Genomic DNA, 13,616 nt, shown 5'->3' on the forward strand with positions numbered 1-13,616 from the left:
AACCTGCCCGGTTTGGGATGAGTCTGATTGCCAAGCCTATTTAAAGGGTGGTTTTTCAGTGCCGAGCGGATATATCCTACGTGGTACCCACTCGGTGATTCAGAGCCGTCCGATACATTTTTGGACGGCTTGGATTGAGACACTCTCTCCTCTCTCCTCTCACCCCAACACTTTCTTTCTCCTTTTTCTCTCAAAATCTGAGCCATTCGAATACATAATGGACGGCTCGGATGCGAGAGCGGACACCACGTTGTACCGTCCCGGCACTGAATTTTTTTCCCTATTTAAGCCTTGCCATCTCTCACAACCAAAACCCTAATTCAAAACCTTCTACCTCCCCTCTTTGAAAGATTCTAGAGAAAGAGACGATTTTTATTCCCGATCCGAATATTTTCCCTCTCCACTCTTTAAGCTGAGCCGATCTAGGGTTCCTACTCGTTTTTCTTATATTCTCGGTGCTTCTCTAGACATTTCCACAAACACTTCGCCTTCAGTTTCTCAGTGAATTAGCAAGAAAATGGCGGTTTCGGGACAAACTCTTGCTATCATGGGGGAACGCCAGTCCGGCCAGGACGTTCGCGCCCACAACGGTACTTTCTTTCTCTCTGCCTATACGTGTATATACATTTAATATATACACATCTAGGTACTTGTTTCCATTTCGCTTGCTCTGATTGTTGATTTTGGGGGTACGTGGTAATCCGCAGTGACGGCGTGTCAAGCAGTCGCGAATATTGTGAAGTCTTCACTCGGTCCCGTCGGGCTCGACAAGGTATTGTTGCTGTTTCTTGTTTTTATTGTCTTCTATGTGGCTTGTTTGGCGGGAGATGGCTTAAACTTGTTCATTTATGCTTGCGCAATGAGAGCTGCTATACTTACCCAAAAAGAAAAAAAAAGAGAGCTGCTATATGACTGGTATGTAATAATTGGATTGTCTTTTTCATTCAATCTGTTTTCGTTGCATTACAAAGCTTGACCCTATTCAATTTATACAACTGAGACACACAAGAAACACACATCTTTCCTACCTTTCCTATTGGAAGAATAGAAATCACAAGGATTGCCGAGGTGGAACATATGCTGAGCTGGAGTAGGCCACTAAACTGAAGCTGAAGAAGCTATAACTACCTTTGAAATCAACCAACTAAACCATCTTTAACAGCTTTATAACCATCCTTAGTGAATGGCACCATGTGGTTCGGTTTGATTCTCCATTTACATGATCTTTTTTAAATATGGAACCAATGAAGACAACTAATTTAGAAGGGTAATAAGATGGTGATAAAGTTTTCGTGACATATGGTTATCCTCTTGTGGAATTTGAAAATGATGTACGTGAAAGTATGTGTGCATGGTTTGCGGTGGATATAAGTGGTGATCCTTTGGTGGGTTTTGGTGCTTTTTATTCCCAAGGAATTCCACCACTGCAAATGCAATGCAACTCACTCGATGATTGATCGTCCGTGATGGATGATTGGTATTAGGAGTTGTGTAATTTTATTTGAAGAGCCAGAAAGCAGACTTGAATTTAACATTTAGTGAGATAACTCAAGATGGAAGCATAGTTTTGAAGTACTTTTTGTACTCTTGGCCTGAAATTCGAAGTCTCGCGGAATTGTCGACAGCCAATTCCTATCATAACCGGGGGGAGCCAATAATATTATCGTAATATCTTTTGGGAGGGCAAGAACAATGTTGAAGGTTATTCCTGTTTGACAAGACTTCTGGCCACCCCTCCTCTGGCTGCAGTTATCACGAGAACTTCTGAACTAGTGACATTTGTTGACTGCAACTTGACTTCTTGTTTAAGATTGATGAGTTTCAAATGCTTCTCCACCTGTAGTAGCCCCCATTATCTGCTGTATTATCTGACTTCGACATAGGACCCCTTTGCCATTCTCACTCCGACTTTCTTGAACATAAAAAATTCTCCCTGAGACTTATATTTAGTATGTGTTATGCGCCTGAACAGGAGAGTGTCAGCGGTTTCAGAGTGTCTGGTGTTACTCTGTTTTTTTCTTGTCTTAGTTTTTTATTCGTGGCCATGGACTTGTAATATTTTCAGCCAATTCTATACGCTAAATCGCCAATATGGGCAATGAAATTTGTACTTAAAGTGGCAATGCCCTTTGTCCTTGGTCATTGAACTGAACATTGAGTTATTCATTTGTGCAATTGCATAAAAAGAGCATCATGGTTTGGGAATCAACTTAACAAGCCATATGCATCCTATACCATTGTGAGTTAATGATCCATTCCACGATCTTGTGAGCTAATTTTCTATGTCGGAAAAAGTAAATTCTATCTTGTCATGTTAGTCTTTTAAGTGACAAGAAACATTTTGCTGACCTCAAGAATTGAAAAAGTTAAAACGTTAATTGGCAAGTTGCAAGAATGAAGTTTTTTTTTGTCAGTAAGGGTCTTGGATCTTGTTATTTTCCTATCTAAACCTACAGTTTCATAGATTAGAGGACAACTGTACAAGTCTCCATCAAACTTCTATATTTTTTTGATTTGCTGATTAATGTGGGGATCGATGGATAAAATGTCCTACCTGGGAACTTTGTAAGAAAAAAAACTTGTAGCCATTTATGACATAAGTTTTGAAATTTTGATAACAAGATGGGATCATATGCCCTGACACTTTGTTGATTTTGTATTTCAGATGCTAGTTGATGATATCGGTGACGTAACAATAACTAATGATGGTGCTACGATACTCAAGATGTTAGAAGTTGAGCATCCAGCTGCCAAGGTGGAAAGACGGAAGATCGGTTCCACTTATTGTTAGAGTGTTGCTTTAAGATAAAACCATAATTTTTTGGCTTTCTCATACATTTAGTATTCTCCCCTGACATATATAGGTACTTGTTGAGTTGGCCGAGCTTCAAGACCGAGAAGTTGGAGATGGGACGACTTCAGTGGTCATAATAGCTGCGGAGCTGCTTAAGGTGACTTGAGCTTGCAAATTGATCTTGTATTCATTGTAGAGATAATTGTATTGATCTGTTGTTTGGAAAGGCCTCGTGTTATGTGATTTCGTTGTTTTTTACTGCAGAGAGCGAATGATTTGGTGAGAAATAAGATTCACGCAACATCTATAATCAGCGGTTATAGAGTGAGTATTTAGTGATCATATATTTTGCTACATTCAGTGAAGTACTTGGATGTGCGAATATGAATGTGCAGCTTTTGGTTAGATTTCATTAAAGTCTCTAATTAGCTAAATATTCCATCAATCTATAAGAAGCTTAAATTATTGTTTGTTTTGGCAGCTTGCAATGAGGGAGGCATGCAAATATGTTGAGGAGAAATTGGCTGTGAAGGTAATAGTCCAAATTCAGTTGAACTTGGGTGGTTTTATTAAAAAGAATGTTTTCAAGTATCTTATTGAATGCACGTGAATCACTCTAGCCTTGTGCTGTTAGTTTCTTAGTGCAAAGCTCGGTATTATATGGTTTCTAGGGCATACACATTGAGTGAAGAAGTTCTTTGTAGCATTACATAAGAGATCAACATATTTGTTCTGGGTCTGTTACATGCAGCATAAATGCCAAAAGGGTTTCCAACCTTTGTAAAAGTTGAACAAGTTGAGGAATGTTGAATTGTTGGTTGGATATTCAAAAGCCAGCGGAGATACTGAATTTTTAAGTTAAGTAATAAAAGAACAAGATTAAACTTGGAGCATTGGTTCTTTTTAATTGCGATAAGGGGAAATGGGATTAGTTTAAACTGAAACTTGTATCATTTTGCATATCCCATGCTATATGACTTCTATTCCCATTTGCGCATTGATATGCTTAATACTATATGTTCAAAAGTGACGCAGAGAATTGCAACTCCATGTTACAAGTGACTTCGTAGTTAGGCATTTTCGTGTGGGGCCCTCAATGTTTTCCTTTTAGGTGTGTAACTGGACATGGGTCCACTGCTGAGTCTAGATCGTGGTTGAGAGCCTAGTTTGGAATTGACTCTTCACGTATGTACTTTTTTGTTTTACTTGGTAAATGCTTGTGGGCTTGTCTTGTGTGACAGATTATATGTATATCCAGAATATCGAGTTTTTAGTTCTTTGAAACGTGGCTGGTGTGTTTTATTGTACCATTTAAGCAGGGCCAGGGTGTATGTCAATCCAACCTGGAAAAGGTTGTGTAGTAGTATCGGTGTGACAATTTTGGCAGCACCTCATTAGCCACCAAAACAAATTCTTCCTAAACACTCCATTACTCCAACACATAATAATCACCAAAGTAAATAAATTAAAACTTCACGTAATAATTAATTCAAATATTTACCTTTAAAAAAAATACACATATACATACATACATATATATACATATATATAAATATAAGGATACTATTATACTCACTAAGCACCAGTCAATTAAAGTCCATTGCTACATATTCTCGTCCCAAATTCATCGCGCAGAGGGAGCCTGCAATATGAGTACCTGGTAACTTACGCAACAAGTCAGATAGATATTGACATGGCCAGTACAGAGAGAGAGAGAGAGAGAGAGTGGGGGGGGGGGGGAGGGGAGGGAGGGAGGGAGAGGGTCTCGTCCCAAACTTTCTTCATTGCGCAGAGGGAGCCTGCAGTACGAGTACCTGTGCAACAAGTCAGATAGATATTGACACGGCAGAGAGAGAGAGAGAGAGAGAGAGAGAGAGAGAGAGAGAGAGTCTTGTCCCAAACTTTCTTCATTGCGCAGAGGGAGCCCGCGGTATGAGTACCTGTGCAACAAGTCAGATAGATATTGACACGGCAAGGGAGAGGAAATTGTGAACACTATCTAAATTCGAGTATGGGAACTTGAAGATAAAAATCAGGATATTGGAACTGGAAGACAATTTCAATACATAATTCATGAATGGAATTGTGGTTGGATGGACGTGGGATACTACTTATGCTAGAGGTTGTGAATTACACGAGTGAATTTCCATTCATACTCATTTTTTTATTATTGATTTCTATGAATGTCCTTGTATCTGCTAGAGTGGTCCGGTGGTACTGTTTTTTTTTTTTGCGAGTGTGTGTGTGGACCTTTTGGACATTGCGCAGCGTGACAGAGCTTCAATCACCAAAAACCGGGATCTACACTTACTTGGGAGTCCCCTTATCATAATATTTTGTTATAGATGGATAGGGAGAACTAGTTAGTTATGTAGAACCATTAAGTTGAACTCTTTTTTTTTTTCTATCTTGACCTATGAAGGTCCATAAGTTTGACACAGTTGTGATATGTTTGGGCTTTTATGCCAAATATGCTCATGTGCTGAAATTTAGTGAAAGACTGCAGGATGACCAGTGTATGTTATCCTGAGCCAGATTGCTCTTATGTTCTTATTTCAGGTGGAAAAGCTTGGTAAAGATTCTCTCATGAACTGTGCCAAGACAAGCATGTCCTCGAAGTTGATTGCTGGTGACAGCGACTTTTTTGCAAATTTGGTATGCCATATGGGTGTTTTCCAACAATGTTCGATAAGTTGTGGCTCCAGTTGTTTGACTTGGAAATGGAATTTAACGCAGCTGATTGACATATTCAGTTAAACAATTTCATTGTGTCTCTTTTGTCTTTTTATTATATTCATCTTTCGGCCCGTGACATGTCTTTCTTCGAGGGATTGAAAGAAATAGGATCCGGATCCTCTCCAGTCCATGTTTTGGACTGGAGGAGACATTTCTGATCTGACCGTCCATTGGTAGATTCAATGGTTCGGATTTTCTCATAAATTCTTACCGGTAAGAGTTTAAAAGTACATCCAAACCATTGATTGCAGCAAATGAACAGAGCCGATCAGGACTGTCAACATGGACTGGAGAGGATCCATTCTTGAAGAAATTAAGACAATTTATAATTCGAAGGCAATATTGTATCATATTGATTATCTACTTAGACAACCACTATTTCCATTCTGTTTTTCATATGAAATGTGTATCTTTGGTATAACGACATTAAATTTTCATCTACTATTGAACAGTCATATTGGTATTCTGCCGGCCATCCTGAAAAATTGATTGATGCTATGGCTGCGAACTTGCTACCCTAATACGGATAACAATGAATAACTTTTTCTCATTCCCTGTGCTTATTTGTGGATTATTTCCACTCTTTCACCCAGCACGATTTTCTTTTCTTCTTGACTATAATGGTTCCTTATTTTTTTTGGGGTAATTAGGGTTCCTTATTGTGAAGTCCTTATCTTCTTCAAGGGCTGTTGTTTCTTTCTAAATTTATGGAGATAATCTATCCACTTTTTTTTTACTATATAGGTTGTGGAAGCAGTCCTAGCAGTTAAGATGACCAATGCAAGGGGTGAAATCAAGTACCCAATCAAGGTTAGCTGTTGTGTAAAAGTTTTATTTTTATTTTTTTGTCACTGAATAGTGTTGAACGTGCTCATATTTTGTGGGATGTGTTGATCATGTGTCATTGTGAGAGGTATTTGAGCTTTTATCCCAATGTAAAGATAACAAGTCGACATTATAAAGTGAAACTCCAGCCTCTTTTTAAAGCTTTAAGATCTGGAATTTAAGTTCTGATGATCTTGATGCTTTTTAGGGAATCAATATTCTCAAAGCCCACGGAAAAAGTGCAAAAGATAGCTACCTGTTGAATGGCTATGCTTTGAATACAGGCCGTGCTGCCCAAGGAATGCCACTTAGAGTTTCCCCTGCTAGGATTGCCTGTCTTGACTTCAACCTTCAGAAGACAAAAATGCAATTGGGCATCCAGGTTTTAGTCACTGATCCACGGGAGCTTGAAAAGATTCGTCAAAGGTGATGTCTGCGAAATTCTGTTTTTTTAAGGTTGTGTTGGGAAGTTTTTTTACTATGCTAATACTTAATTGTCCCTTGACGGCGTTAATTCTCTCACCATTCGACATTCCACATTACCATATTTAGAACCGCATGAGCAATATTTTGGGATGTATTCTCAAGCAAAAAATATTTGTTGGGTGTACAGTTATATTAATAGGCCAGGCCATCCACAGAGAGAAATGAGATATTTTTCCTTATGGCTATGCATGGGTATGTGACTGGTGTGAGTAGTGCTAAATGGACTTATGTTTACAGAGAAGCTGATATGACGAAAGAGCGGATCGAGAAGCTTCTAAAGGCTGGAGCCAATGTTGTTTTGACCACAAAGGGGATCGATGACATGGCCCTTAAGGCAAGTTTGCCCTTGTGTATATCATTAAATAGTTGTAGTTGTGTAACCTCAAGATTGTCATAGTCCTCTATTATTGACTCATTTGCTTCTTCTGTGAGGCCCTCTGGCCCACCACATTACCTTGTTGGACCTCTTGTTGAAAGTGTACCGGTAGTCATTTATGTAGATGTTGCAGCTCATGTTTTTATATATGTTGGTTTTTGTTGTGTGTGTTGACTAAATCAGTTATTAGGCCGGTAATCAGGAAATAGGAAGAATGCTGAACAAACGACGAATATGCCTAAGAGTCATACTGAGTTGGTTAGAGGACTAATCTGTTTTGCCTTGGGATTCAGCTATTTTGATTATTCTGTTTAGGAATATACAAACAGCATTGGTGAGAACTACTTGTGAATTGGGATCGTTTTATTCGTCTATCATTTGAAGTGCTTTTTCGTGCATGTTAATGAATGGATGCCTGATAGAAGCCTGTTTCTATACCCAACCTATACCAGGTTTTGTTGTGCCTACTAGGTAGAACACATATTTAATGCATTTCAAGTGTGCTCAAATTGGCTGTCGATTACTTTTGGGGTATTTAAACACTGGAGTTTTGTCCGTTTATCAAATTACATGTAATTGTTATGTTGGAATTGGACTTAGTTTCAAATTGTGTTTCCTTATATGCTGTCTCAGTACTTTGTGGAGGCTGGTGCAATTGCTGTGAGGCGTGTTAGGAAGGAGGATCTTCGCCATGTCGCCAAGGCAACAGGTGCAACTGTGGTATGTTTCTCGTTGTAGCATCTGAAGCAATAATTGTATTAATTGTCTTCGGAAAATACCTTTCGAGAGTGTCAGTATCAATTGAAAAAGTATGCCTAGGGATGGCATAAACCCAGACCCAGTAGGTCCCTCACCCCAAAGGGACGGATTTGGGAGCTTTTTAGTTGGGTAACTTGAATTTTGGGAAAGATGAGCAAAACCCAGTTTGGGGCTGCCGGGCTGGGGTGGGGAGGAGTTCCTCAACCCAATTGTGACTCTTTTCAACATTTGTAAAATGACCTTTTCCATGTTTCAAATTGATGTCTAGCTTTAAGACATATATTCGTGGATCTTACTGTTGTTATTCTGCTTCTCGTCTTTCCCTTCTGTCTCCTTTTCTTTCTATTTTCCATTCAGTCAATGGCCAATCAAACCCATCACATTTTGTTTCAACCCCTTTTCCTCTTCTTCTATTGTCCCTTGACGGCGTTTTTGCTGTTTAAATTACACCCGTCTAGGCCGGCTTGGATGCGCGTCTGACCCCATGTATTTGTAAGAAATAATCATACACCCATTGGAGCACTTTTGTTTTAAAAGTTACGCTAGTTGTGTGATTGCTCCGTCAGTTTTAGATGATAAAGTTTTAATCTAGAGATTTGATCAAGCAGGTTCTATTCTGCTTCCCATCTACCACCCTGTTTTGTATTTCCCCTTAACATTCTTCCATGTTGTATTTTGCTTCAGCACCTAGCTATTGCCAATTGACATGGAAGACTAGTTGTTCCCCTCCAAGTTTTGTCTGACTTACAAATCACTACCCCTGAAACCTTACTTATCCGTTACTTGTTTCCACAATTGTCTTGTTCTCATTGTTTATGTGTGTGTAGGTTTCAACATTTGCTGATATGGAAGGAGATGAAACATTCGATTCATCACTTATTGGACATGCAGATGAAGTAGTTGAGGAGCGTATTTCTGATGATGATGTGATCATGATAAAAGGGACAAAAAACACAAGTGCGGTATGTGATTTATTTCATTTAGAATGTTGAAACTTTCACTGCTCCACGAGGTGACAAGCTAGAATACTATGACAGAATGAAAGAAACATACATGGTACAAAACTTCTCTCTCACATTGTTAAAATGCTGTGGTGCTGTCATTTGGTTTGTCTGTGCTGAAATTTTCGGGTAACAATACTGAAGCAAATTGATATGGTCTTACGTCTAGATCAAAATTTGTTGCTTGAGTTGTCTGATATTCTTGGCATGTTATTTCCAGGTTTCATTAATACTGAGGGGTGCAAATGACTATATGCTTGATGAGATGGATAGAGCTTTGCATGATGCTTTGTGCATTGTCAAGAGGACCTTGGAATCCAATACGGTGAGCCTTACCTATCGCATATTATGTCTTCTTGTCCACCTTTGAAATTTGCTTTTCTCTCAAACCGTGTACTGTCACTTTTTTTATCCGTCCGCAATTTATTGCATTGCTGGGAATTGGATTTTGAGATGCCTGTAATCATGATGAGCTGGCCTCCAGTTCTTTTTTGTCAAGTTTTACCAGCCCACTTTTGATTGTGTATGAAGATAGATGACCAAGGTTTATTTATTTTCCAATACCCTTTTAGGGAGCGGGTAATTGCGATTTCTTCTCTTTGTGGTCCTTCCTCATTCGTTGGAAGATTTCCTGATTTGAAATCCCCTCCCATTCCCCTATGCATGCTCGCATGGTTTTCTGACTGAAGTACTAGAAAGAGGGAAGTTGTTCATGGCAAGATTTGTAGTCTCCCGATCTATCCATTTTGATCATCGTGCGTTGTGGCAAACTAGGTGGTTGCAGGAGGAGGAGCAGTTGAGGCTGCCTTATCTGTCTATTTGGAGTATCTTGCCACTACATTAGGATCTCGGGAGCAGCTGGCAATTGCAGAATTTGCTGAATCTCTGTTAATCATACCAAAGGTCCAGAAGATGTGATGAGTTGATTAGATTATTTTTTGTTTTAACCCCACCCCAATTCCTTAGTATTTCAGGTATTCCCAATTCACATTTATCTGGTGCAGGTTCTTGCTGTCAATGCTGCTAAGGATGCGACTGAATTAGTTGCCAAACTGCGTGCTTACCACCACACTGCCCAAACCAAGGCAGATAAGAAACATCTGTCAAGGTATTCTTCTGCTGGTTAAAGTTTGTCCTAAGAAGCATGGACAGAGACATGGGATATGGACACAGACACGTTAGTTTTTTGAAAATTTAGGACGTATCTTGGGGACACATTGAGTATTAGAAGTATAAATATTTGGTACGTGTATTTTTTTTTCTCTGAAAATCGAATAAGTTGTTTCAGTCAAAATAGGATAAAAATTCCCAATTAGTAGTAATATTGTTAAGGTATATACCAACAATCACTACATAAGTGTTGACGACTAAGCATCCATATCAATTTTGACTGGGCTGAACTTTTAATAATTGCATTATGACCTCCGAAGGTGTCCCTTGAGTGTTCCTAGTATGTCCCACCAAAAAGTATATATAAGAAATCAGAGACATGGTCGGGCCAGTAGACGTTTGTTATTCTTAAATTATGTCCCATGTATATAGTTCTATTTGCTTCGCTGGAGAGAAGCTCTGGGATGCGTAATGTTCCACTCAAATAATTTCACACACAAAACTGATTACAGAACGTGGTTGGTACCAACTTTTTCTAATTTGGCGATTAGTCTTTTGAGTTGGTAGTTTGTAGAACGGTAAGGCATAAGCAGTCGCACCGATAGCTGAACCTATGGAGTACCAAGTCTTATAGTAATAAGGGATGTTAGACGTCATGCCGTGTGCTACACCGTGTTATACTGAAAATGCTAGTAAGTACTAGATTATGCTTGAATAAAAGTAAAGTTTACAAACTCAGCGAGGACGCCGTTACAATGTGATTGGATCACTTATTTGGGTCGGCTTTTTTTAAATTGTCACAGCATGGGACTAGATCTTTTGAAGGGAACGGTCCGTAACAATCTAGAAGCTGGAGTCATTGAGCCCGCGATGAGCAAAGTGAAGATACTACAGGTAGAATTTGTTTATACATCCATTTGTGCAAGCGTTATTTATATTTTGTAAACTGGATTTGAATGAATTTCAGAGCTTGATCAAAGTTTTCTTTTCTTTTCTTTTTTCCTGTGCCGCCAGTTTGCGACTGAAGCAGCTATAACGATTCTCCGAATTGATGACATGATCAAGCTTGTCAAGGACGAAAGTCAAAATGAGGATTAGGTTTCTACATGGGGGAATGCGGACACTGGTTCTTAACGAACAATGTTGTGATGAGTGCTGGGAGTTGCGATATTCTTGGAACTGCAATTGTGTGCATTGAAGGGGCTCGCCTTGTGTGGTTAAATGATCCTTTTTTCTTGCTTTATCAACCAATTTTGTTTGGTTTTGTCGATTGATCGCATCTGAAAAAATCATGTTGTCTGTGCACCATCTTATATAGCAGATGCAGTAATGTTGTGCTTTGTCATTTAAGTTTTAGGGGGAACGGTACTCTATTTTTAGGTATGAGAATATTGATCTTTCTTGAGTTTTTTTTTTCCCAGTATTCGGTAAGCGATAGAAAATGAGGACAGAGTATTTTCAAAATTGAACAGGTAGCATAACCTGATAGTTTCAGCTACCTTAGCATCTCTAGCTTCCTTATCTGGTTTTTATTTCCTCTTTTCCGTTGTCATTGAGTTGGTTGTCTCATTTCTCTCATTAGTGATGGCCAAGGTTCGATCCCCACGGGGAGCAGATTTGGAGTTTAGGGCTATGGATAGCTTCTAAATCCTCCCGTTGACTAACATACTATCACCCCGCAAACCCGATGATGTATATCTACAGTTTGCAATTGATGAGCAAAGACTAACGGTCCATTTGGGAGATGGAGATAAGGGCCTTGGGAGGATAAGTTAAGCCGGGCCAGCCTTTTGCGCCTGAATTTTTGTTTGGCGGATAAGTTAAGACCCCTGTAGGGGGTTAGTGAAACTCATCCCGCCTGAATTTTTGTTTGGCGGATGAGTTAAGACCCCTGTAGGGGGTTAGTGAAACTCATCCCACCCCCTAGGATTAGCTTATCTGAATGGGTGTAGTTGCCCCTCTAATCTCTCTAAACCTTCTTGTATTCTGATTACAATAGACAATTATGTAAATTTTTGCATTGTTTTTTATCCATACATTTTAACTACCAAACAAACCCTTAAGATAACCCATCATCCTTAACTAATTCCTGCATTTTCACCCTTTATACACTCTTATTTATTTTTTAGAATTTTATCTGTCCGCCTAACAAGCCATAGGTTTGTAAGTACGAGCGATGACGACCCCCACAAATAGCCCAAAGCTGTTGTGGCTTACATTTGAAATTTTGGGAAGGGAAGGAGGCAACGAAAATCAAACCAACTCTCTTCCACAGTACTCCATAATTTGTTTGGCCGGTATTTATACAGAAGTTGATTTTCATTGAGCATGTGATTTCACTCTCCAATTCGGTGGATGTATTCCCCCTAATGTCCTTTAGTAAGGTGTATATAAAAAATTCTGTCAACAAATGCACTCTTGGTTAGAATTTTTTTTGACAACGGATGAGTTTTCAAGGATTCTTTTGCTTTGGAAGCCTGTATCTCTTAGGCTTGCTTGATGTATTTACCTTTTGTATCTTTGTTGGACTTTGGGTTGTAATAACTCTTTATTTATCTATGAAGTTTTCTTTGTTGTCAAAAAAAAAAAAAGAGAGACGAAAACAGGAATACATTCATCGGATAGAAGAGCGTGGAAATCACTTCTATTTTCTATAACTAATATTTGTTTGTTTCTTCTCAATTTGCCATCTAAAATGAAAATCTCATTTTACTCAAAATAAATTCCATCTTTTCTATTGTCTCGATTTACGCAATTACTGTACCTCTTCAACACTTTTATTCCTTTTTGTCCTTACTAACGAAAATTTACAAGTTTGTCCCTTTTATTTGCCAAAAAAAGTGAACAAATAAAAGATGAACTTAAAAAAAAAATTAACCTGAGTTAAGATAAAGAGAAAAAAAAAGTACGAACATGACAAGAGCTTGAAAACTACTACACATCCAACTAAATACTAGCACAAGGGAACACTTCTGTCTTTTGCTCTTTCAGTATGAGTTGATGAGAGTGCCTGCCTCGAGATTTGGGTTGCCCAAGTCCGATCACAAACTACTAAACAACTAATGCTCACCCATTAAGTAATAAAAAATGAAAAGACATACAAGTAAAAAAAACAAAATCAAGATTACATTTTGTTTTTAGCTTAAATTATATAAAAAATTAAAATCAAAATGCAACCTCGATTATAGTGTTTTGTGATTAGCATGATCTGATTCAAAGAAAACAAGTTATCCTTTCATTTTTTGAAGCAAATTCGTCAATTAAGTCATTGTACTTTAACTTGAGATTAAATTCTTTCCGCTGGTTGTGGAAATGGTGGGTTTTCGACCGCTACCTATTGTGAACCCCACCATGCACCACTTAATCTCTTCTGTGACATGGTAGTCTGAAGGTAGGTTTTTATCAACTTCAACTTTGAAAAAACTCATCTGCGCCATAGCAACTTTAGCCAGTATAGTCAACAAAGTTCGATAAACAACCTATACCATTTGGAAACAACCATCTTTACAATAAGACCCTACAAAATCAA

General features: G+C 38.6%; 1 protein-coding gene across 1 annotated transcript; it reads left to right on the forward strand.

The window, feature by feature from the left end:
• The first annotated feature begins 308 nt into the window (after window positions 1–308).
• Window positions 309–11,585, forward strand: LOC131318436 (T-complex protein 1 subunit alpha). The gene is made up of 17 exons (XM_058348180.1): window positions 309–590; window positions 708–772; window positions 2,666–2,755; window positions 2,865–2,951; window positions 3,059–3,118; window positions 3,276–3,326; window positions 5,354–5,449; window positions 6,275–6,340; window positions 6,564–6,781; window positions 7,079–7,175; window positions 7,851–7,937; window positions 8,804–8,938; window positions 9,198–9,302; window positions 9,752–9,880; window positions 9,982–10,085; window positions 10,891–10,981; window positions 11,102–11,585. Exons 1-17 carry the CDS (start codon window positions 518–520, stop codon window positions 11,183–11,185), a joined length of 1,638 nt encoding a protein of 545 aa, XP_058204163.1. The 5' UTR covers window positions 309–517; the 3' UTR covers window positions 11,186–11,585.
• Window positions 11,586–13,616: the final 2,031 nt, after the last annotated feature.

Source organism: Rhododendron vialii, chromosome 1a (assembly GCF_030253575.1).
Source record: "Rhododendron vialii isolate Sample 1 chromosome 1a, ASM3025357v1".
Taxonomy (NCBI): domain Eukaryota; kingdom Viridiplantae; phylum Streptophyta; class Magnoliopsida; order Ericales; family Ericaceae; genus Rhododendron; species Rhododendron vialii.

Excerpts from the sequence above, each read along its gene's own strand:
- LOC131318436 (XM_058348180.1), top strand. The coding sequence starts at position 518 with ATGGCGGTTTCGGGACAAACTCTTGCTATCATGGGGGAACGCCAGTCC. Across the intron at positions 5,450-6,274 it reads GCGACTTTTTTGCAAATTTG|GTTGTGGAAGCAGTCCTAGC; the intron begins GTATGCCATATG and ends TTTACTATATAG. Across the intron at positions 6,341-6,563 it reads AAATCAAGTACCCAATCAAG|GGAATCAATATTCTCAAAGC; the intron begins GTTAGCTGTTGT and ends GATGCTTTTTAG.